The sequence below is a fragment of the Myotis myotis genome, unplaced genomic scaffold (genome assembly GCF_014108235.1).
Source record: "Myotis myotis isolate mMyoMyo1 unplaced genomic scaffold, mMyoMyo1.p scaffold_m19_p_7, whole genome shotgun sequence".
Classification (NCBI taxonomy): domain Eukaryota; kingdom Metazoa; phylum Chordata; class Mammalia; order Chiroptera; family Vespertilionidae; genus Myotis; species Myotis myotis.
The window spans coordinates 12696004-12721597 of record NW_023416379.1 but is presented as its reverse complement, the minus strand read 5'-3'; the positions used below and the strand labels follow the sequence as shown (position 1 = coordinate 12721597).

The window sequence follows — 25594 nt, the reverse complement described above, 5'->3', positions numbered from 1 at the left end:
TCTCCCTCTCCCTTGCTCTCTGAAATCAATGAAAATATATTTAAAAAACAAAAATCAAAAAACATTACCTTTCTGTGTGTGAAGCCTTCTCTGACACCAAGGCTAGGTTAAGCGCCCTCTTGCGAGTTCCTTTAACACTTCCCACCCTGTGTTGCATCTTAGTCATTACTTGTCTGTCTTTTCCACTAGCTGCTCATTTCTTGAGGACAGAGACTGATTCTTAGTCATCACTGCAGCCTCAGCACCGAACGCATTCAATACATATTTCATCTTATCAGAGGAACAGGTACTTAACAAAGATTTCTTGCTTAACTAGCCTCTCCCACTTGAAAACCTGTTTTTATCCCATAGTGGTAGGGCGAAATAATAAATTCATGGAGTGACACTGGTGACTTTTGAGCGTGGCATTTAGGGAAAGGCTCCTCTTGGGCTATGCTGTATAGTCATGGCAGAAGCTCATGTGATGGGGTTCAGAGTGAGCTACAGTGGACAAGAGCGGCAGCCTCTAACTCCCAAGTTACAGTGGGAAGGGACCGATTCTTCAGAGGAGGTGCTTAGGGGTGGCAAACAGGTTCCATGACACTGCTGAGGCCACACATTGGTCTCCTTGTTTCTAGTCCTGTCCTCTTTCCACTGTGTCATAGAGACAAAAACAAAAACACCCCCCTTTGCCCTAGCAAGACTTAACTATAAAATATGAGGGGAACTCATCGGGGGGCCCTGGAGCATATACATCTGCTTAGAATGTACAGAACCCGAGCGCTGTAATGATTAGGAATCTTCCTAGAGTTGGATGAAAGAACACTAGCTCCTAATTCTTTTTTTTTTTTTTCCAAAATATATTCCATTGACCCTTCACAGAGAAGAAGGGAGAGGGACAGAGAACCAGAAACATCGATGAGAGAGAAACATCGATCAGCTGCCTCCTGCACACCCCCCACTGGGGATCTGCCTGCAACCAAGGGACATGCCCTTGACCAGAATCGAACCTAGGACCCCCCAGTCCGCAGGCCAACACTCCATCCACTGAGCCAAACCAGTCAAAAATATGGAAGGCTTCACGAACTTGCGTGTCATCTTTGCACAGGGGCCATGCTAACCTTCTCTGTATCGTTCCAATTTTAGTATATGTGCTGCCGAAGTGAGCACGCTCCTAATTCTCTTTAATTAGATTTAATCATTAGAGCTTAAGAAGGGAGCACGATTTCCCTGATATTTGTTTCTGGCCACCTGCTCCGTTCAGAGCCTGAAACCAGACAACTAATTGATTTATTTTTTGAAAGGTCTATTCCAGGTTCTGCTGAATTGCTAGCATCTGGGAAAAGAGATAGCCAATTTCAGGCTTCCTTTCTGAAATTCCAACAGTCCTGGAAGTGTTTCAAGATCTTGGGGCCCCTTCAAATTTGTAAATAATCTCAGATCTATGTGATGTTTATTTGCATGCTCAAGAGAAATCACAACGTGGGGAATTCAGTTCTGCAAAACTGCACGGAGAACGTATATTGTAAAAATAGTCATAATTCTACATTTTTGAAGTTGGTATGAAGATTGCCCCCAAACGACCTATTTACTTCAACCGGGGTACACCTTAAATTAAAAGGGGAAAAAAAATCACTTGACTTTTAGGAGTAAGGGATGTTAGGAGAAAATCACTAGGGAATGAACACATTTAGGAAGAGGAAAATGCACAAGTAAGGACACATTTTGGCCCAGCCCTAACCCCTTAAGGAGCTGACATGTTGTTCCATCTTGTTTTCCCCCTTTACTGGAGCCAGCTGGCTTCATAACCGTTGTCTCAGGCTCCACGAGAGGGAGAAAGCGACACTACACCAGGGAGGGGACTGGTAGGTGAGCTCTCCCCACACCTAGCCGCCTGGCTTTGAATGAAGAGATTGGCCTTAGACATGGTTAACACTCCTTTTGTGTGACTTGGGAAGTAAGGGGCAGGGCAGGGATGATCAAATTCCCTGCCATCTCAGCGCCCGGGTCTCAGGCGGGAGCCGGAGGGGAGCGGGAGGGGAGCCGGAGGCCCCCGCACGGGAGGATGCACGTGGACAGGCTCGTACCCCGGCGCGCGTTCTGCCAACAAAGGTGCCCACGACCCCGTCCTCTCCGGCAGAATTGTTCACCCAGAGCCGCTCGCGGGGCTGAGCGCGCGTCGCGGGCGCAGGAGTCCCCGCGCGCCTGTCGCGAGGCGCCCCCACGGCCCCCGGGGTGCGGAGCGGCCGGTGGCGGCGCGGGGCGGGGCCTGGCTGCGGGGAAATGACGTCGCCGTCCCCGCGCTCGGGCCGGCAGCCGCGCGCCCTGGTAACGGCGGCCCCGCACTCCCGCGGCCCCTCGGTGTCCCCGCCTCCCCCGCAGCCCGCCCCGCCGCCTCCTCCCTCCGCAGCGCCCGCGGCCGCCTCGCCGGCCCCGGTGCCAGCGGGAGCCGGACCTTCGGGCCCCGCCGCCCCGCCGGGCGCGAGCTTCGGAGCGGGCGAGTGCTGCCGGGCCCGGGCGTCTGTCCCGCGCCGGGGTCGCCCGCGGCCTCTGATCGGCGGGGCCGCCCCGTCCCTGGTCGGGGGTGACCCCGGGGGTCGCCGGCAGGAGGGCGCGGGGTGTCGGGTCCCCAGGCGGCCGCCCCGGCTCCTGCCTCCCCGACGCCGTTGCCCCGCGGGCCGCCTCCCGGGCGCGGGGGCAGGTGCCCGGGGCGCGGGGACGGGTGCCCGGCCGGGGTCCGCGGGGAAGATGGCGACCCCGGGCATGAGCTGGCAGCAGCACTATTACGGCGGCTCGGCGGCCGGGGCGGCCAAATTCGTGCCCTCGCAGCAGGCGGGGCACAGCCTGGACTACAGCCCGGACCTGCACCTGAAAATGAGCAAGAAAATCGCCCAGCTCACCAAGGTACGGGGAAGCGGGGGGCGCGGCGGGACCCGGTGCGGGGTGCACCTGCCGGCTGGGAGGCTGCGCGCCCCGCGCCCCGCGCCCGGGGCGAGTGCATGGGGGTTGTTTTGGGGGAGCAGCCACCGGAGACTCGCCTCCAGGAGCCGTTCAAACTTGGGTAGGATGCTGGCGGCATCAGTTTGCAGGAGACAGCTCAGAGGCTCGGCCGCAGCCGCGTTTATGGGATTTGCACCCCGCCGCCCTGTAGGGATTAGCCGGCCCGAACAACTCAGGATCTACTTCCTTTATTCCACGGTCATCGATCCCATTGGTTTGGCTCGCCTGCCTGTGCCAAGCGAGGCATTATACTCCACCGAATGAAGTATTGTACCCCAACATGACCCGGAATCTTCGGAATTAATCAGTATCACTAGTTCCCTAGTTAAAGGGAGAACAAACCTTGCAAGCAGTGTAGGCGGGTAAAACATACCGTGCCTGTCGTTTTGGGGATTTAATGAGTCATTCCCAAACCTGACAAAGTGTCCAACAAGGGTTAGGAGATGAATCGTGTCTGTATTTAGTTAACTGTTTGAGACTATCAGAAGATAATTACCAAGAGGCGAACAGCGGCACATTTGGCCACCTGTCGTTTTGGATGGGGCTTGGATGGGGAGCGTTACAGGCTTAGTAAATGTTGAGAAGGAGAAAGAGTTGGTATCTGTGAAGCAAGAGCAACTTAGATCATCTTGCCCTGTTTTAGATCTCAGGAGCAGTCTCTCAATACCCACTTGGTGGTTTCTGAAAATTAGTTGAAGCGATGGATCCTAATGCGATTAAGTTGATTCAACTAACCACTTGTTAGGCGTGTTGGTATGCTGAAGAGAGGGGCATTGTGGGGCTTTGTCACTAGGGAAGCTCTAAAGTCGGACTCTTTTCACTCCAAAATTCTCATCTAATTCCATTACTGGTTGGCACTTTTGAGAGAGAAAAGGAAGACAAGAGTTGGAAGAGAGGAAAAGAAGGACATGGGAGTGAAAAGGGGATGAAGAGGATAAAAATTTGATTTTGGTGAAGAAATGCGATTGAGGGTAGGAAGACAAGTACCACCAAGGACCAATGGATGAGGGATCAAATGGAAGAGACAGGCAGGAGTGCACGCACTCAGCCATGCAAAGCAAGGCAATGTTTGGTGAAGTGTTGCTTGTTGTTTTATGTCAGCACTGTCTTGGAGGTTGAGTATGTGTCCAGTTTTTACTGTTTCCTCTTGTGACAGAGGGTCCCCGAATTCAGAGAAAGAAAGGCCCAAGGAGGAACGATAGGATACCACCCAAACCTGTACAGTATACCTTTGGGAGCTACAAGCCAGGCTTCTTGAAATCGGGTTTGATCTTCAGAACATTGATGTCCAACACGAAGCCCATGGATGTTTATTTATTCCGATGTTCTCTTATGGTGTGTCCGTAACATCCATTGTTCCTATTTTAGATCGTGCCCTCCAGAGCCCTGCTCTAAGTAGTAGAAACCCCTAATACGTTGGTAGCGAAACTGTGTACCGTTCCACAGAAGAAGTTTCTCATCTCTCCAGTAAACTACTTTTCTTTTTACTTACACTTTTTCAACTTCCTGTTCTTTTATCAGAAAAAAATAAAGTAGCACAACTGTGTGAGGGGGGAGTGTTGTTAGCAGCTGCTGTCCCTTTCTCTCTTTCCATCACCGGCCTCACATCTGAGGAAGCAGGGGACTGCCCCCATGGCCGTGCCCTCATCACGGCTTCAGTACGGCACCGAACCTTGACTGTTACACGGACTCCTGATTAGTGTTTATAGTTACAGTCTCTACCACTTGCACCACCCACTCCGCTAAGCGCCTCAGACATTTAAGCTCTCACACTCGATCCTCAGCCTTGGCCCTATTGACATTTTGGACTGGACAGTGCTGTGTTGGGAATGGGTGGGGCTGTTGAGATCCTGTTTCCTAAAAGATGTATACTAATTTTTCTTCTGTTTGCAAGTTTAACTTTTTCACATTTATTCTGCTTTGTTGTGGTACAGCATTGAAAAATACAACATGCGTTTGGCAGAGATTTGGCTGGCTGTGAAAGGAAAAGGATGAAAGCAATCTATATTATAATTTTGCACACAGTAGGGCTCAATATATTTTTAACTAAAAAGCCATCGCAGCTGCAGATATACTGGTTGAGAGCCTGTTTCCTAAGAACCTGACACAGCAGCCATCTCATGGAAAGGAGAACAGCAGTCCTTTGAGCACCTGTGATGTAAGAGGCACTTCGCTAAGTGTTAGAGACACAGCGGAGAGCAAGGCACAGTCTCTGCCTTTAAAGCCAGTCGATTATATGTAGGTTGCTCATGTCAGATTTTAAGAATTTCTGTCTATTAGATTCTTGAATCATGTTGTGGCAAGATTCTGGATTTGTTAATGGCCGAACCATCTCAGGATTGGCAGAGCAGCTGGGTGGATTGAATTCTGTTTTATAGGATCACATTTGTGTACTTCTCTATTCTCCACAGAGTTGGCTCTTTAGCGCTTTGGGTTGAAAAGCAAGACTTGTGGATGTAATAATAAAGCAGCTTTTGTGACCCACTGTCCTTTTCAGTTTACTCTGTGAGGTCCGTTCATCCCCTGCCCATGGATCAACTTGACTTTTCTGGTTGCCTTTAGCTCATGCAAATTGTTCTTCGGTAGGTAAGTTGCAAAGGTCTCAATTTGATCGTCAAGATGTCCAGTACCAACAAATAAAAACCCCGCAGCAGCTGAGCTAAGGATCAAGCTTCTCCCTGTGTCCACTCCCTAGCTCTGCCAGTAGCAAGGAGGAAGACAGTAATTGGGAAGTGGGCATCATGACTTTTTTCCTTCTGATTGGGCTTTCTGCCCCTGCTTTGTCTCGCCAGTCCTGGTTTCTGACCCTCCCAAGTTGGACCAGGGAGAAGGGAAGCGAGGAAAGAGGAGCAGCAGATGAGGTTTCTCTAACTTCCACCTCGGTTGCTCGAGATCCCTCACCTCCCTTTGCTTGGCATTGAGAACGTGTCTAAATTCTGGCTGGTTGCTTGCTCCTTCCTCAGCCTCTTGGATCTGGCAGGGACCTTCGTGTTCACTTTGCTGAGGTCTGTTCAAGCTCCAGGAAACCCTTCTGGATGGATTTGGGTGACCCCAGCCCAGCTTCCCCTGTCTCTTTCCCCTAAGGCCCACATTCGTTGATAGGTAGCACTCATTCTTTGCCCAGACAACCTCTGAAAGTGGTCCCAATTCAGCCATTTCTCATTTGTGCTCACAAGCCTCTTTATCCAGCTCCTCATCTTTAGATTTCCCGGGGATGAATCAGGTACCAGTTCAGTTATGTTCTTCATCGTGTGTGAGACACATATCAAGCTCTTCAAGTGGTCCCATCAGAAGCTTTCCCTCTAGACTTTAGGTGAAGGGTAAGCACCCACCACCACCCTTTTCCTTGGGGCAAGAACACTTGTTCCCAGAGCACTACCCAAGGAACACTGCTCCAGAACCCTCCTCTGCAACCTGGAAGCTTCTCTCCCTGGCATTGGGGGTAGGAGGTAACACACCTCTGCACCTCTCTCTGTAGGCTGCCTTTGGAAAATTTGAGACTGCTTTGGCACATCGATTGTCTTGGGTTCTCAATAGAAACTTGCCTTTTAATATCCTGTTGTGTTCACTGTTCATCCAGTACCTCTTAGTTGATTGCACTTTCGATATAGTTCAGTCCATTTATCACTTGCAGACTTAATTAGCATAAGGTAGAGTACTGTAAGACTCCAAGAGCAGCAAGTGGTTGCTCTGTGTCCCTTATGCCTAGCATTACGTCTTCTCATTTGTCTAATTTGACTGTAAATTCCTCAGCTGTAGAGACTAGCATATTTTATGTGACTTTAGTATGAATACTTTGCACAAAGTTTAAAAGCTTAGTAAATATTTATTGAAGATGATGGTGGTGGTTATGATGATGCTATTTCAAGTAATTTTGTTATACAGTAGAGAAAGTCAGTAGTAGTCTGAGGAATTGTGTCTGCTTGTCTTCTGGGTTAATGCTAGGTAATTTCAGCCAAGTTAAATCACTCTTAAATATTTAAATGTTTATTGGCTTCCTTTTAAAGTGCTTTCATAATATACTTATATTTTTGATGCAAAAATAAAAATATAAGCACTCTGTTTAAATATAAATATCATTTGTCATTTCAGAGATAGGTAATTGATATACCAGATTCTTAACAAATAAAGTCTTATGATCAGGCATTTAATCCTAACTCTGCTTTTATTATATCAATAACTAGAATGTGTTTAGGTAACACCAAAACCAGTGATATTTTCAAACACTCCTTTTTTGTACATTAAGTACATGGGACTGTTCACTTGTTGGCTTGTTTGAATTACCTAGGTACTATTTATAATATATTCAGTTTTGGTTATGATGTGTTGTTTTAGCTTAGAACATGCTAAATGCGACATCTTTTTTTCTTTGTTATATTGTAGCTTTGCTATGTTATTATGCAGTAGCTTGAATGTAATCTTTTAAAAAAAATATGTTTTTATTGATTTCAGAGATAAAGGAAGAAGGAGAGAGACATCAATAATGAGAGAGAATCATTGATCTATTGCCTCCTGCATGGTCCCTACTGGGGATCAAGTACATCCCTGTATGTACTCTGACCTGGAATCAAACCATAACCTCCTGGTTCATAGGTCAGTGCTCAACCACTGGGCCACACCAGCCATCCCTAAACTAATGTGTTTACATGTAAACCATGCTGTTTATAAATTACATGGAGTCCTTTATCCCTTTCAAGCCATTGTTCTCATCTCAGTACAAGTATGGGAGATTAGGCCAAACCTATGCTAATCCTGTGGCATATGCTGACATTTTATTTCTGAATAAATTCTATTACTTTTTTATTTGCAGTGTCTCTCTTTCTTATAAAATGAATTACAATACAAAGTTTGACTATTTACATATTCTAGACATTGGGCTTTCTGGTCGGAAAGATTTCATTTATTCTGCTGAATGTGCGTCTGCGTGTTCATAGGTCTTTGCATTTTTCATCCTGTTTCTCCTTCAGCACAGTCTTACCAGAATCTCATTTCTTTCAAAAAACATTTCATAACCAAAACACTGAATAGTATTTCATTCTTATTCTTAGATCGTCTGCTTAGTGAAACGCTTTATAAACAGAGTATGTGTAATTTTGAGGGGAAGTTGTGTGTTCGTATGTGTATGGGTGTGTGCCGAATATAGTGCTCTACTCAGAGTAACAAAAGAAGATGTACTTAAATATGACTAAAATAGAACATATGGGTCCATATGGTTGGTAAACTTTGGTCAAATGCCTAGTCCATAAAAGATACTATACTAGGCACCATTTGTTAACAATATTAATTTACTGTTCCATTTTTAAACTCTAAGTTTTTCTTCTTTTTTCCAATAGACTTGAGAAAATGTGACGAGAATAAAGCAGGTGCACATTTTAATAAAACGATTAATTTTACATGACATATATAAAATGTTCAGTTGTGAGCAGATTTTTCTGTCTGGCTTGTTTTGGGTAGAATTTATATATCTGGTTTTCTTAGATAAAGTAACTAGGCTAGTGCCTTCCAAATTCTTCTTTAATGAGGGTTTTAAGAATAACTTAAAGAATAATGGACACCTCGATAGCATCATTGTCTAGGGCAGTGGTCGGCAAACTGCGGCTCACGAGCCACATGCGGCTCTTTGGCCCCTTGAGTGTGGCTCTTCCACAAAATACCACGTGCGGGCGTGCACGTACAGTGCGATTGAAATTTTGTGGCCCATGCGCAGAAGTCGGTATTTTGTGGAAGAGCCACACTCAAGGGCCAAAGAGCCACATGTGGCTCGCTAGCCGCAGTTTGCCGACCACTGGCTAGGGGGAAGGGAAATTCCAGTCTTCTGAATCCCAGGAGCTCACGGGTCTTTATTAACTTTAGGTCTCACGGGCAGAGAGCCACATGCCCAGAATCATGTGTCTCAGTGTGGCAGCTGTGCCCACCACGTGGGTCAGAGGTGTGGTTTCCCGATTAGAGACAGTATGGTTTGAATTTCAGCTTCCCTCCTCACCAGTTTGTGACCTTCAGTTTTTACCCTCTCAGAGCCTCAGTTTCCTCATCTGTAAAATGAAAATAACAAAGCCTCTCTCATTGAATTATTGAAAAGATTAAATGAGATGATTTGTGTAGGAGAAGTCAATAAAGGCCAATTTCTACTCACTCTTCCCTTTGGTTCAGACTCTGCTGACATTTATGTTTTATCTGTTACAATTATGTTTTATATGTATTTTCCCTTTTGATGCAGATGTGTCCTACAGTATTTGGGACCACAGCTATCAAAAGTAAATTTGAGCAGCAAATAAAATACAGTTGATTCTCATTATTTGAGATAGCCATGTAGTATCAAGTTATTCCAGGGGAAGTACAGGGTTATGTTTCTGACACCCGCTGGTCATATTTTCATCAATCAATATCTAACCTTGTTTTAGGTGTGTTTCTGTTGAAAGACACCTTATTTAATACACATTTTTTATTAACAGTGAACTTATGGCCAGTGGCACTGGAACTCATGCCAGAAGGAAGCTTATCTAACATACTGTGTTAGATTTTTGAGGTTACATATAAATTGTAGCAAGTAGGTGGATTTGGAAATATGGAACCCATGAATAATGAGGATGCACTGTATCTAAAAATGGATGCAGAACTTTGCATCTGCTGTTTTCTTAGCCTCAGCTCTGGTTTGTCAGCTGTTGTCACGGCCTGTGGGACTGTGACTCTTATTCCCACCTTAAACACTCTCACATGAGTCTGACTTTGACTCTTATTATCTCCCTAAAAGATAATAAGAGGGGTGGGTGGGGCAGCGGGGGCGGGAATACTCATCTTTTGTGTGATTGCCAGTCACCTAGCAGCCACCCTGCAATCATAAGCATGGGATAAAATTGCAAGCAGATTCTCTCCTTGTATGTAAACTGTAATCTTCCTAAACTGAACCCGAATCTACCACATTGCCCTAGGTCATAAAAGGAATAAAACTTATAAATTATTCCATGGGGTGGAGTGAAACCTTTAAAAATATAATGTTGATGTTTTAATTTTCTTAAAATAAAGTTTTATTTAAAGTTTTATTTATTTAAAGTTTTATTTATTTTTATGTTTATCATCTGCTTAAAATATGTTTGCAGTTACTCCCTTCCCAGCACGAACTGTCAGTGTAGGAGTTGGTTTGGGTAAAAGCCTTTGTCTAAGTATCTGAAGATAACTACACATCTTACACTCTCTGAAGCTAGAGCACATTTGGTTGGAAGTTTCTGCAATTTACCCAACATAAAGACAACTTTAAAGAACTGCTAGTTGGAATAGAATGTCTTTGGCAGATAATTACTCTTACTGTTTTCTGTCCTGACACTTCTTGCTGGGTAACAAATTACCCCTAAGTTTAGCAGCTTAAAATAACAAACATTATTTCACAGTGTCTGAAGCTGAGGGATCCACTTAGCTGGGTGGTTCTGGCTCAGGGATTCTCATGAGGTTGCCGTCAAGCTGAAGCCTTGGCTGGGCTGGAGCTTCGATCTGGGAGCTCACGCCTATGGTTGTTAGGAGGAGACTTAAGTTCTTCACTACATGGGCCTCTCCGTGGCAAGTGATGCAAGGGGATGGGAGGAGAGAGACCAAGATGGAAGTGTTAGCTTTTTCATAACAATCTCAGAGTGTCATAGCATCACCTTTGCTGTATCCTGTTAGTTACACAGACCACCCGTAGTATAATGGAGGAGGTGACTGCACAAAACTTGAATATCAGGAGACAAAGATCATTGGGGCCATTTTAAAGGCTGATCACACCGAGAGAGAAGCAGAATTGATGGAAGAGATACAAAGAGTTCAGAGAATTTGAGGTGAACACGTATAGTCCAGTAGAAATATTTAGCAAACATTTGCATATGCGTCTTAAGCTAAAAGGAGAGATTCATACTAGAAATGAAAATGTAAAAGCCCTTAGGATATAGGTGGTGATTAAAATCATGAGTGGTTGAGGCCTTAAGCAGAGTAGAAAACATTTAGAATAATTGCTAGGGGAAGGAGGAGGAAATAGCTGACCAGAGACAAGTGAAAAGATCAGTGAGACATGTTGTTGTCCCAAGAAAAAATTAGATGTGACAGTTGGTATCAGCTTGAATGCTTTGCAGTGTTCTGTGAAGTCCTGTGCAGTCCTATGGGGAGGACCATTGTTTACCAAACTTAGAGAAGCAGGCAGGTTGTTAAAGGATTAATACAGAGTCTGAGTTTTGCCTGGGAGGTAGAGCAGAAGAACTTGGGTTTAAGAGAGTTCAAGAGCTTGGATAGAGAGTATTTTGGTTAATTTACCATTAGTTATGTGCTGCTGGGAAGGAAGTGAGGCTAGGATGGAGCCAACAGATAGGAAAATGTAGGAGTTGACAGAACCATTGGTGTATACGTAGACAACACCCAGAGGTTGAGGGATACTAGGGGCTATCTTAAGACTTCTTAGATGGAATAAGTTACAAGAACATCCAGGGTACAGTCTTGAGAATGTTTATTAGGGAGCGGAGGTTATTAGCGTCAGGAATCCCAAAGAACTGTCAGTCTGGTCTTTCAGATTCCTCAAGCATTTTGAAAGCTCCAAAGGCAATAGCAGGGTTGGGATAGGAGGGAAATTTGCGAATCTCAGGCCTGAATCTGCACTGCATGTGGGCAGTGACTGGATGATTACTGTGATGAGGCAGGTCGAGTGACATAACTAAATAATAGGTCTAGTCATACATCAAGAGGCATTTTTCACTCTGGGAGAATCCACAGTCTGTTATGTCCAAAATGGCAAGTCCAGAGTGCATCTTGGAAGCTTCAAGCAAGCTCACATCTGTGTCCCTGGACCGCAGCTCCCAATGCAAGCCTCTGCACCATCTAGCTCATCCACAGGCAGCTGTGTGCTTCCCTTTCCTGGACACTCAGCTTTTATACTTGCTCTATAGAACTCTCATTCCATGCTGAACAAATGTCTCTGCAGCCACATCGCTTCATAAAACACTCTTATCTCCTTACTTTAATTGAAAACCGAGCTCTCTCTTTTTTTAAAAAAAAAAATATTTCTTTATTCATTTCAGAGAGGAAGAGAGAAGGAGAGAGAGATAGAAACATCAATGATGAGAGAGAATCTTGATCAGCTGCCTCCTGCGTGCCCCCTACTGGGGATCGAGCCCGCAACCCAGGCATGTGCCCTTGGCCGGAATCGAACCTGGGACCCTTCAATCCACAGGCTGACACTCTATCCACTGAACCAAACCAGCTAGGGTTCTCTTCCCAAGATACTGCTTTTCTGCTGCCTTTGCCCATGACCACTGTGTTCACCCATCTCATTAAGCGGAGGTCCTGGAGATGACATCTTCTTCCTTCTAGCTCTCACTGCAGCTTGTAACCGTGGCTCCTAGACTCATGTAAATGTAGATCTTGAGGTTTAGGCCACTTGCTCTTCTACCTGGACCCGTCCTTGTTGCTTCCCACACTCAGCAGAGAGTTACTGTCCATGGGTAGTCCGTCTACATCCTAGCCCTGCAGTTCTTTTATATATATTTTTATTGATTTCAGAGAGGAAAGGAGAGGGAGAGAGAGAGAAACATCAATGATGAGAGAGAATCATTGATCAGCTGCCTCCTGCACGCCCCCCACTGAGGATTGAGCCAGCAACCTGGGCATGTGCCCTTGACCAGAATCGAACCCAGGACCCTTCAGTCCGTAGGCTGACACTCTATCAGAGCCAAACCAGGTAGGGCTAGCCTCACAGTTCTTGAACTCTTCAAGCTACGCAAACACTTTTCCTCTCAATCTTAAATTCCAGAATAACCACAGAGAAGGTATTCTGTAGTTGTTGATGAAATGAATGAACTTCTTAACCTTTCTTCTTTGTCTTCCTCTTTCCAATTTTGCCCATCTCCAGGCAGGCCCTTTGGTTCTTTGTCCATTGTGACTTAATCAGCTGAGAATCCATTTCCAAGATGACTTTTTAACCACCTGGTGCCTGGGCTGAGATGACTGGAAGGCTGGGCTAAGCTGGGGCAGTTGACTAGAAGACCCCTCCATGTAGCTTGGGTTTTTCATGTCATGGTTGGGATCTGCAGACTGAATCTTCCAGAGACAGAAAGAAGCTGCAAGGTTTCTCCTGATCTAGACTTAAGATTCTTTTATCACTTTATCACATTCTACTGGTTGCAAGTGAATCATTGAGTCTGGCCTAGATTTGAGAGGAGAATTGGATGTTACTTCTTGGTGGCCTGGTGTCAAGGTCACATTGCAGAAGCGCACGTGGGATGGGAAATATTGTGTCCACTTTTGTTTTTTGTTTGTTTGTTTTTGTGACTACTTTTAGGAAGTACAGTCTGAATCTGCCAAAATGTACACTTTCGAGGGACAGGAAACACTTAATCCAAATTCACAACTTTTTATTTTATTTTATTTATTTATTTAATATATTTTTATTGATTTCAGAGAGGAAGGAAGAGGGAGAGAGAGATAGAAACATTAATGGTGAGAGAGAATCATTGGTCAGCTGCCTCCTGCACACTCCCACTGGGGATCGAGCCTGTGACCCAGGCATATGTCCTTGACCGGAATCGAACCTGGAACCTTTCAGTTCGCAGACCAATACTTTATCCACTGAGCCAAACCGGCTAGGGCCACATTCACAACTTTTTTAAAAAAATGTTTTTATTAATTTCAGAGAAAGGAAGGGAGAGGTAGAGAGGAATAGAAACATCAATGGTGAGAGAGAATCATTAATTGGCTGCCTCCTGCATGCCTATCGAGCTTATAACCCTGGCATCCTGGTTCCGGGGCTGAGGCCCAACCACTAACCAGGCCACATTCACAACTTTTCCAGTAATTACCCAGACTTTTAAGGCAGTGAGGGGGAAAAAAAAGCCTAATACACATTATCAGGCAAGAGGTTTTTCTGTCATTTTGAACACAAATGTAGACTCTCCAGATTAACAGAGACTTTCCCTCAGCGTTAAATAAAGGTGGTTATTAGATATATGATGATATCTGGTACTAAGAAAGGCTTTTTTATTGTAAGGTTAGCAGAATGTTAGAAGTTACACTATATAATGGTGTGCACTTTGGATATTGTCACTGCTGAGCCACTTGCCCGTGTTTTACTTGTTGGAATAATAAGCAAGGGGACCATAATTTCAAGGACTTTGGTGATTACTTCCAAGATTTTGGATCTTTGCTTTAGTGGTAATAGTGTATATGTGAGTATTTGGGTAGCAGCTTTTATTGGTTTCAAGTTATGCTACATTAATTTTTAACCATATAGTGGTTGTGTCATGAAGGAAGATACACAAATCTTGGAGGTTAGTGATCTTGTAGTTTAAATACTGAATATATATGATAGTTTTGCTCTTCTGTTTTTGTCTCTTGGCTTCGTTTCACCACAATGTAAATGCGCAGGATGTGTGATTGCCCGAATTTATATCACGTTGGAAAGGAAGGAAGTTCTAGTAGATGATATGAGTAGGAATAGCTTTAGTTTGGGGAAATAGTTGAAGATTTTAGTAATGGAACTGATAAAGTGACTGCATAGTAGAACCTTGGTCCAGTAGCCAGTTACTTTGATGCCTAATGCCAAGTGATGTCCTTGAATAAGATAAGGGATTTATTCTGGTGAGCATAAAATGTTACTGTGGGGTGGAGAACCCTAATTAATTTTAGGAAACTTCTGGCCATTTCATCTTTTAAGACTGTCATCTGTACCTGGATATCTGCCATCACCTCAAATGCCACATGTCCAAAATGAAATTAATCATCTTCTCCATCAGACATCTCTCACATGCCAAAGAATTAAGAAATAACCCCCAAAAAACCTACTTTCCTTTCTCAATTCTAGCATTTCAGTCTGACCCTACCCTCCTTTTAAAGTGGAACTTTGCAATTAAATTTTTCTCTTTTTTGTTTTTCTCTCTTAAGTAGTTTTATTTTTTTCTTTGAAATATCCTTTAGGTTTTCATTTTCATTTTCCCAGGTAAGAATCAATGTAGACCTTGTTTTGGTAGTCTCCTTACTTTCATGCTCTCCTTATTTCAGCTTATCTTGCTTCGTGGTATGATTCTATTAATAAATGTAGTCCTGTGCCTAGGGACTCATTTTCTCTTTGTTGTCTAATTGATCGAATCTAAAGTCCTCTGTCTGTTTTTGCTTGTTTGCCTGTTTGTGGGGTAAGGAGCTTCCAGGGCTTAAGTACCTACATTAAAATTTTCTGCAGAAAGAGAGCCAGTAGCAGAGATGGATGGATGGATGATAGATATTGTTACATTAATTAAGCAAGGAGGCCATTAGGCCGAGGTGGCTCTGATGCCATGGCAGCCTATGTAAGCAAACTAAAATCTTAACCTGAAAGTGCCTCAAAGATACAAAATCGAAATGTAAGGGCAAACCAGTCGCAAACGGCCGACTAGGCTTTAAGCTCTAGACCAGTGGTTCTCGACCTTCCTAATGCCATGACCCTTTAATACAGTTCCTCATGTTGTGGTGACCCCCAATTTCATTGTTACAAATTGAACATAATTAAAGCATAGTGATTAATCACAAAAACAATATGTAATTATATATGTTTTTTCCGATGGTCTTAGGTGACCCCTGTGAAAGGGTTGTTCGACCCCCAAAGGGGTCGCGACCCACAGGTTGAGAACCGTTGCTATAGACAATCAAATAATTTCCTTGTTTTGCTTCCACCTCTCCTCTGTAAGTCTCACCTGGCTCCTGTCAGTGGACCATTTCTAATCACTTTCCTTTCGGTGCTTCCAGTTTTAATCAATTTTTGCTCAAATAAACTCTTAAAATCTTATGCCTCAGTTTTTCATTTAGCAATATGTCATGGGATATACACTGAGTGGCCAGATTATTATGACCACCTGACGTTTGTAGGCAAATTAGCTATAATTTCGCGCTGAAGTTGCTAGAGGACCAGACCATTATAAATAGGGAAGCAGGTTTACCACGACAGTAGAAGTGATTTTTTTCTGAAGATATGAAGAACTTGGAGCCTCATACATTCCTGGTGGGATTGTAAAATGATGCAGCCACATTGGAAAATTGTTTTTTAGTATCTCAGTAGGTTAACATGCATAGAAGTACCAAATGACTCATCAATTCTGAACTATGTCCAGCATGGCCAGTGGTGAACCTGAGGAGGGGCAGTGAAGGATTAAAGAAAACAGACAAGAGAATATAGTCGGGGCCAGGTGGATCACTGCACCTGGAAGAGGACACAGTGACATGGCCTGTAAGCTGAAGCTTTATTTTATAGTCAGATCACACAAAGCAAAACAAGGGAGTGGTCAAGATGTTTACAATGTTCTTGCGAGTTTCAAATCTACTTCTTTCTTGTTGTTGCAATTCTCTGAACTCCATCAAGCTTTGTTTTGGCAGCACTTGCTGCACCTCCTGCAGCCCACATCCCTCAGCTACCTAGGACTACAAGGTCGGACTATAAGGTCAAGCTTACATACAACCATAGCCTTTGTGCTGGGAGGGCTTTGCCTTCCAAGCTGGGACTTGTATGTGGCTTTGCCACAAGAGGACCATGCCCTCTCATCAGTCCAAACACTGTAGCTGCTCTCCACAAATTCTACTTGAATTGAAAATATATCCATGTAAAAACTTATACAAAAACATTCTTAGCAGGATTATTTATAATAGCTATTACTTGTAATATCTATCCAGCTAATGAATGGGTAAACAGAATGTAGTATATTCATATAATGGAGTATTGTCAGCTCTAAAAAGGAGCGAAGTACTGATCTTATCCATGGGGTGCCCTCTGCGTCTCCACCTGTTACCGGTGGAAGTGGAGTTCTTGCCATGTCATAAGGAAAGGAATTTCCTGAGACTTGCATGGGAGGATGACCATTGAAACAAATTTATTGATATAAGTCATCTCCTATGCCCTACACTTTGGAAAATCTGGATTATTGTATGTAATTGCCAAGCTAACACGCTCTATTTTATTGTAATTCACTCATTTACCTTAACTTCCCTTTCAAGGTTACATACAGTATTTTCTTTAAAATTTTCTGTAAAAAAATGGAGATGGAATAGTAGAAAGAGGAATATATATATTTTTTGTTTTATTTTTGGTCATTAAATATGATTTTTTTCCTCTAAAGAATTTGAATATTGACAACTTTAAAGCTCTTTCCTAGAATTTCATTACCTTTCTTAACTTCAGATTTCTTTCAGAATGGCACTGATATTTTCTCAGTAGGGAGCCCAGCATAATATTTATCTCATTAAACTATATGTAGTTCCTGCGGAGAAGTAGATTGAGACCTGAAAATGTCTTCACCATAGGAAATAACAACAAAAAACATTCCAAAAACACAGAGTAACTTCTCTTAGAATTTAATAGGGTTTACCGCTGTTATATTTTAGAATTCTTATTCTTATAAAATAGGTTAGAAGGTATTTCTTCTTTCTGATTACTGAATTAATTTTATAGACCCCTGTCTTCGTATTTAAGTAAAGCAGTAGGTGGTTCTTAATCCTTTTTCCACTCATTCAATCCTCTTGGTAGTTGTGTGGGTGGCCATCATAATGGGAGAGGGGATTGAATATGTAGTTTTTTTAAAAGGCCACTTGGTGATTCTTACATTACCTCTTACCTCTGTGTCAAATTGAGAATGGCTACCAAAGTATCAAAAGTTATTAATGGCTCTAGCCGGTTTGGCACAGTGGATAGAGTGTTGGCCTGTAGACCAAAGGGTTCGATTTCAGTCAAGGGCACGTACCTTGGTTGCAGGCTCCTCCTTGGCCTGGGCCCTGGTTGGGGCTCCTGCAGGAAGCAACCAATCTATGTGTTTCTCTCAAATCAAAGTTTCTGTCTGTCTTTCCCTCTCTCTTCTGCTCTCTCTAAAAATCAATAGAAAAATACCCTTTGTTTATTGGGCAGAAAAATCGTTACGCACAATTAGCCTTAGAGAAAATTAGAGAGATTTGGAGTGATGTATTTTTAGAAGTGCCTGATCTGATAGGAACTAAGAGCAGAACTGTAGAACTGGGAATCAAGGTCCCTGAGTTACATCTGCTCCATCCCAGTCTGTCTGAAACAGCAGTCACCATGGGGGCTGCAGAGTGTCGGTCATGTGAGTAATCTCAGTTAGCAGGTGCTATAAAGGCCTGCTATGACTCATGAGGCCTGAGTCCTGGTTGAAGATAGAATGAAATTTGTAGAGGTACATAACCTCCTGATAGACTGAACAGCTGGAGAGGGTATCTCTCCTCCTGCTTTGAATCAACCACCAGATTCCCTGGCCATGTCTAACCTCCTAATTCACTCAGGTGTCGTCTCTCCCTGCCAAGGTTTGTGTTAGGGACCTCAAGGCTGTTTCCCAAGTTATTTGATGCCTTTATAGTCTAGCCTCATCCAATATATCCTCCACTGTGCAACCAGAATTTTAATTTCTAAAATGCAAGTGTTACCGGAGAAATTAGTGGGCCAGATTTTCCTGTTGCTTGTAGGAGTGGGGTTCTTGGGGTGCCACTAAAATAAGCATTATCAGAAGCCCCCACAGGAGAACGAGATGTGGTAAAAGCCTTTATTTGCATGGAGTTACATTCCATAGGTTTCAAAGTCCCATGCCCCTTAACCCTATCCTAGAAAAGGTGCAGCTGAAGTTCCAATAGAGCCAAAAGCAGTGCCAATGTCCAGAACTTCTGTTCCTTGTTGCAGCCAGGTCCAGATTCAGTCCAGATTCAATCCGTAAATCCATTGTAAGGAGTCCACATGGCCATGGGCCACATGAGTGATGCAGGGGAGTGCACCTCCTGCAACAGGAGTCCCAAGAGAGCTAGAGGGCCAAGAGCCAAGAGAGAACTCCTTTTGTCTAGGAGTCAAATATTCAGGTTTTGTTTCCTTGCAGTGGCCACACCTGTTCTGGCCACTGACTTGCTTCCAGGTGTGACTGAGAGATATGCGCCTTCCCAAGTCACTCAGAACTTACTGGGCATGCATCCAAACTGCCTTAGTCCAGTCCCTTCCCCTATCTATCAGCCAACAGACTTGGAGAATGTCAACTACAACTTCATGGCAAAGCTTTATAAATGGCATGCTATATTATCTAGTCTTCCCTTTCCTCCTTTCCTATTAAATAATAACCAGGTTATTACAATGGTATCACAAGTAGGATTAAGTTAACTCTCTGCTTAAAATCATTCGCTGATTCTGTTTATTGATTTCAGTAAAAGGTACTGTATGCTGCTATCTTAACTCTTGATTGATTTATTATATACTAGAGGCCCAGTGCATGAAATTTGTGCACGGGCAGAGTCCCTAGCTCTCGGCCAGGACCTTCCTCTCTTCCCCCAGCCACCTGCCACCGCTGCTGGCTGGGGCCTCCCTCCTTCCCCAGGCTGGCCCTGCCCCCTGGCTGAACTCCCTGATGAATTCCTGGTTGAGGGGACAATTTGCATACTACGCTTTTATTATATAGGATGATGATATACTTATTTATTACTAGAGGCCCGATGCACAAAATTTGTGCAAGGGGCTCGGCCCTCGCAGCCCCAGCTTCGTACGGAAGGTCGTCCAGAAGGTTGTTCGGCTATCCGGTCTAATTAGCATATTATACTTTTATTATTATAGATATTAAGAAAACTCAATGTGCAGAAATTCAGCTTCCCCGTGAGTTTTGCACAAAGCCTCTGTCAGCGCAGCCTGTGTAACTGGTCTCTGTAAACTAGTGCTGCTTCCTATTCCGTCGTTGGTGGTATGTTTGTTGATTCATTCGGTGAAAGTAATTTTAGGCTTAGGTAGGACAGGAGTCCAGGCCAGATCAGGTACAACTTTGAAGGCCACAAAAAGGATGTTGGCTTTTTCTCCCTGTGTGCACATGATCAAAACTATTTAGGGTTGTAAGCAACAGTTATGTTACATTTTATATTTTGGCTGTTGGGTGAGGAATGGATTGTGACACAGCTCCAGTAGAGCAGGCTTGTCAGTTGGATCTCCACTGCAGTGACCCTGGCCCTGCAGCCAGAGACGGTCGGTGGATGGTGGCTTTGCCCCAGGTGGTCGCAATGGAGATGGAGAGGTGTGCAGAGGTTCGTGACCTATTTTGGAAGTGTAAATGATAGGACCTAAAAATGGCCTTGTGTCAGGGGTGAAGGAAACAGTAGAGGAAGAACTCTTAGGTGACACATTTGTATATTTTCATTCTTTAACAGCACATTTAGGTGTGAAAGGAGGAAATGAGAAAATTAGAATATAGGTGTCTATATCCAAAATAGATAATTAAAATTATTTCAAGTCTTTGAATTATGCATGAGTTAGGTAGCTGATTCAGGGATTGGAAGGGAGTACGTGACTTGGAGAATATTAGTGCTAGTCAAAGGCTGAGGTAGTAGAGGCCTCAGGAGATATTCAGAGAGGCCGGATCCCAGCTCAGGACCTGAGTCTCATGCCTAGTTACTGGTAGCTGGGAACCGGGGCTTCCGATGGCCACTGGTTCTGAAGCCTCTGACTTTTCAAGGAGGATGTCTCACCAGATTCTATTATATAAGTTCCATAGAAAAATCTTATCCCGATCCTACCTGACTGACCTTATCATTTCGCTGACATCCACGCTCTTATGAAGCCAATAACAAGATAACACATTATAGCCCTCCCATTCCAACTCCACCCATCAGTCCAAGGGCAAGATGCTCTTCCCAATAAAGATTCTACAGTCCTGTGGATGCTCTGATGGACCAGGTAACTGTTGTCATGCATTTGCTCTTCTTCATTTCTCTTCATTTCTGTTCCACATTCCTGGCAGAGGCACAGGACCAGGGTATGTAAGAGCAGGGCTGGGGTCTGGTATGGCCTCTCCCAAATACTGGAGAAATGGCAGTCATTATGGCTGCCCTTACTTGATTTCTGGTGCAGGGAATTCATACTTTTGTTGCACTGCCTCTTAAAGTCGGAGGTGGGAAAGCCATAGAAGAATGGGCTGCCCGCCTGGGCTTTCTGAAAAGAAGGTACCAGTCACCTGCTGGGACCTTACACTGGCTTCATCATCCTTCTTCCTGGCTGAGGACACTTCATTCTCCATCTTGTTTCAATGGCATAGGAACTCTGGAATATTCTTATCCTCTTGTTTTGATTATCTGATAGAGAACCTTCTATTTTTTTACCAGTAAAGAAGGAGTTAATTGCCTGCTTGATCCAACTGATAACCTGGGGGCTTAACTGCTCTTAACAAACTTGGAAACAGCCTATCAGGCCCTGATTTTACCCCCTGCTTTTCCAGCACTGTGCTGGACAAATCAATTTGCTTAATTATCAGTGGCATTTCTCTCTCTCCGTTCTTGACAAATCACTTCCTATTTCTACATCTGGTTTCTTTGGCCTTGAACTCTCTGCTTTCTATGACACAACTTAGACGTCCCTGCTTCTTCCTGCTCAATGGCATCTGGTCTCTTCTATTCCTTGTGAGCAAGAGGTTCAGGGGTTAATAATTATGTTCTTCCTTAATAATAAAATACTTCACTTATCCACTCTTCCTAATGGCTTCATAGCACTCTCGATTCATAATAGTGGTTGATTTTTCAAGATGCATCTTGAAAAAAGGCAGTTAAACTACGATACACAATTGACTTTAAGATGCATCCTAATTTAAGAGATGTTTAAATTGAAAAAATATGTCTTAGAATCATTGTCCAGCACCACTGTGATCATACAAACAGAAAAATGTGTATGGATTCTAACCTAAAATTCCTACAGAGACCCACTTCCCATTTAAATTGCAGGGATAAAATTTGTCACCAGGAACTTTGGCTTCCTCTGGCCTCACCCTCTCTGTTCAGGATTATCTGGCCACACCAGCCACTGAAGTCATTCCTGTCTTGTCCCTGACCCCAGGTTACTTTCCTCACAGCTCTCCACAACATCCTTTGTCTGTGGAGCCTTCCTGCCTACAGCAGTCTTCATCCAGTCATCTCTACTGACAACTTCTGCATAGTATTCTGTACTCTACACTTAGCATATATTATCTAAAATGGTCTATCATTATTTTGTATGTTTTATTTTAAGCAGTCCTATTTAAATAAGTTCTATTAAGTAAGAACATTTATACTTTTCTTTGCCAGAATGCATTTTAAAAAGTACTGAGCACATGGTAAGGCATTCACTATGTTTGTTGATTAATTTTTTGTTGTTAAGGTTTAGTAGCCAAATCCCATTGCATGGACCCTCAATAAGCCTTATAAGAAGAATTCTGTTTGCTATTTTAGAAGTCAAATTAAATCTTCTGGGGAAACAGATGTATTCCACATCACCATAGAGGAAAATGTCTACCTCCACTGTTGTTAGACCTTTTAAATATTTTTCAAAAGGACTTTTTCAACAATTATTATAGAAACTCAGAGAGAGCAAACCTATCTTTAAAGAAAAATTTCAAAGCAATTGGGTTTTAAAACTCTTTTTAAATTAGAGTTTTATAGTGCCCTTGGCTTAAATAAAGTCAAATGAGCATTTTATTGTTGTTGCTAACTGCCTTGTAAATGTTTCATTTGGACATATGTCTGTTGCTGGAATTAATTTGATTACATAATGTGTGACAACAAACAGCCTTTGTTTTTTTGTTTTTCATTTTTGTTGTTGTTTTCGTTCTAACTTAAAAGAAAAGAAACTGGACCAAGAAATGAAGAAAAATGGAAGTTATTCATTGCCAGGACTAAATGACTCTGTATGGGTAGCATCTGTTCCCCTCCCTCTCGCCTTGAACTTTAGATCTTCAGTGCATCTCCCTAGTAGGCCTAATTTTACGATCATTTAAATAAATATAGGGCTGAGCATTTTGTGAGAATAGGGGTTAAGAGGGTTGACATCTCACATCATATTATAAAAGACTGTTGAAGTCCTCTTTAGATATTCAACCTGCCAGTTGCCTTGTTTTTCTCACCACTCTCACAGCCTCTTAAAAATTCCCTCCGTAGTTATGAGCAGTTTAAGCCCAGTTTTAGCTTACAGTCTTCACTTAAGAAAAGAAAGGTGGACGATTCCATCATCTCTGAAGGAGAAACAGTTTTAACATGCTCTTATATTGTAAGGATGCTATAGTGTACAGGCTCCAAAAGGTGGACCATTTCATAGAAACATTAGAGTCCCTAAGCAAGCTATTCAGTAATCCTTTGGTGACTAGCTCAACTAGAAGAACTGAGGGTTTAATAATAAAAATAGAATTATGAAAACATATTCTTCTTTTATTTAAAATGTACCAGGTCTTTAAAAAAATGGCATCTGAGTTTGCTCCTTTACTACTGTGTAAGTTTCCTTGTGTCTCAGTGTAGTGTATATGTACTTTAAGGGGGGTGACACATACTCTCTCTCTCTCTCTCTCTCTCTCTCTCTCTCTCTCTCTCTCTCGCTCTCTCTCTCTCTCTCTCTCGTTGGCCTACATGTTTATCTGTTCCAGACACTGATCAGAAAGGGAAACTGAGTACGTGTCCAGAATTTTCAAATGCACAAAAAAGAAACATTGAGACTGGTAGGATAAGGACCGCCTGGAGGAGCAGTGCTGAGAGGGTCTGCTTGCGATTGCTGTGGAGTCTGCCATGAGTTAGAGGCACACATACTGGGAAGGCTGAGGCTGGCCTCGCCTGGGTTAGCAGCGTCATTTATGGCGAATGGAGAGAAGCTGCTGTTGGCTCCTGTGCTCTGAGATCTCATCTCCCTGCTATGGAGGAGTATGAAGCAATCAAGCAAGAGTTGCCCCCCTTCCCTCTCCACCTCAAATCTCAGTCTTTCTCCTTTCTGTCTTAGGAGGAATTTTCTTTTCTCTCAGCCAACACCAGACTTTCCACCTGTGTGGAAATCAGGCAATCCTGGCCTCAAATTTTCTCCATGACTTTGCTTCAACAGTGAACCCTTCCCGGGATTGAAATTTCAGTCCCTCTTTACTTACTTACTTACTTACTTACTTACTTACGTTAATCCTCACGCGAGGATATTTTTTCTTTTCCTTTTATTTTTTTATTATTATTTATTTTTTTATAGAGAGTTGGATGGGAGGGGAGGAGGGAGGAGAGAAAAACATTGACATCCTGTGCATGGGACAATACTCAGCCAACTGAGCCACACTAGCCAGAACTTGATTCATTTTTTTTTTTTTATCACTGTTAATCATTTAAAAAGGTTGAATGTTTTCTGATTATAACAGTAACATACATTCACTATAGGAGGTTTAGAAATACTGAATGTTCTCAGTTAAAAGTTGATATATTTCTTTACACATCTTTAAAGATGTATCTGTACACATGCACCCTTTTCCCCCTCTATAAGATTCCCTCTATAGCTGAATGATTGTATTTAACATTGTGTATTTGCCTTATATTAGAAGCTCTTTCTTTCTTTTTTTTATTTTATTTTTATTTTTTTTTAATTTAAATCTTTATTGTTCAGATTATTACATTTGTTCCTCTTTTTTTTCCCCCCATAACTCCCCTCATCCCAGTTCCCGCCCCACCCTCCGCCCTCACTCCCCACCCACTGTCCTCATCCATAGGTGCACGATTTTTGTCCAGTCTTTTCCCGCATCTCCCACACCCCTTTCCCCCCCAGGAATAGTCAGCCCATTCCCTTTCTATGTCCCTGATTCTATTATAATCAACAGTTCATTCTGTTCATCAGATTATTTATTCACTTGATTCTTAGATTCACTTGTTGATAGATGCATATTTGTTGTTCATAATTTGTATCTTTACCTTTTTCTTCTTCTTCCTCTTCTTAAAGGATACCTTTCAGCATTTCATATAATCCTGGTTTGGTGGTGATGAACTCCTTTAGCTTTTCCTTATCTGTGAAGCTCTTTATCTGACCTTCAATTCTTAATGATAGCTTTGCTGGATAAAGTAATCTTGGTTGTAGGTTCTTGGTATTCATCACTTTGAATATTTCTTGCCACTCCCTTCTGGCCTGCAAAGTTTCTGTTGAGAAATCAGCTGACAGTCGTATGGGTATTCCCTTGTAGGTAACTGAGTTTCTTTCTCTTGCTGTTTTTAAGATTCTCTCTTTATCTTTTGCTCTTGGCATTTTAATTATGATGTGTCTTGGTGTGGTCCTCTTTGGATTCCTTTTGTTTGGGGTTCTCCGCGCTTCTTGGACCTGTAAGTCCATTTCATTCACCAGGTAGGGGAAGTTTTCTGTCATTATTTCTTCAAATAGGTTTTCAATATCTTGCTCTCTCTCATCTTCTGGCACCCCTATAATTCTGATGTTGGTACACTTGAAGCTGTCCCAGAGGCTCCTTACACTATCCTCGCATTTTTGGATTCTTTTTTCATTTTGCTTTTCCGGTTGGGTGTTTTTTGCTTCCTCGCATTTCAAATCATTGACTTGATTCTTGCGCTCCTCTGGTCTGCTGTCGGGAGTCTGTATAATATTCGTTATTTCAGTCCGTGTATGCTTAATTTCTAGTTGGTTCCCCAATATAACATCGAGGGTCTCATTAGTTTTCTTGTAGATCTCATTAAGTTTATCGGCGGCTTCTAAACAGTTCTTGAGAGACCTTAAAAGTGTGGTTCTGAACTCTATATCTTCCATTGACAATTTTGTCCTGTTTCTTTGTCTCCGCATTTTGTTATGCTTCCTTGGTGCACCCCCTCGTGGTCTTTGTTCGCAGTCTTATAGTTAAACCTTGTTGTAGCTAATTCCAGG

General features: G+C 43.1%; 1 protein-coding gene and 1 non-coding gene across 7 annotated transcripts in view; one reads left to right on the top strand and one right to left on the bottom strand.

Annotated features, from left to right (window-relative positions):
• Positions 1-1042: 1042 nt before the first annotated feature.
• Positions 1043-1149, bottom strand: LOC118660939. Its single transcript, XR_004969102.1, has one exon. It is a non-coding gene; the product is annotated as a U6 spliceosomal RNA (small nuclear RNA).
• A 1226-nt stretch (positions 1150-2375) lies between these two features.
• The window catches only part of FAM184A (family with sequence similarity 184 member A), an 82578-nt gene continuing 59359 nt past the window's right edge, over positions 2376-25594 (top strand). For 2 of the 6 annotated variants that reach the window (XM_036317941.1, XM_036317940.1), the window contains exon 1: positions 2378-2883. In XM_036317941.1, coding sequence (XP_036173834.1) covers positions 2728-2883 — 156 coding nt within the window. In that variant the 5' untranslated portion in view covers positions 2378-2727. Of the gene's footprint in view, positions 2884-25594 lie in introns of all 6 variants that reach the window. The other 4 variants (XM_036317943.1, XM_036317942.1, XM_036317939.1 and 1 more) reach the window with 3 other exon arrangements.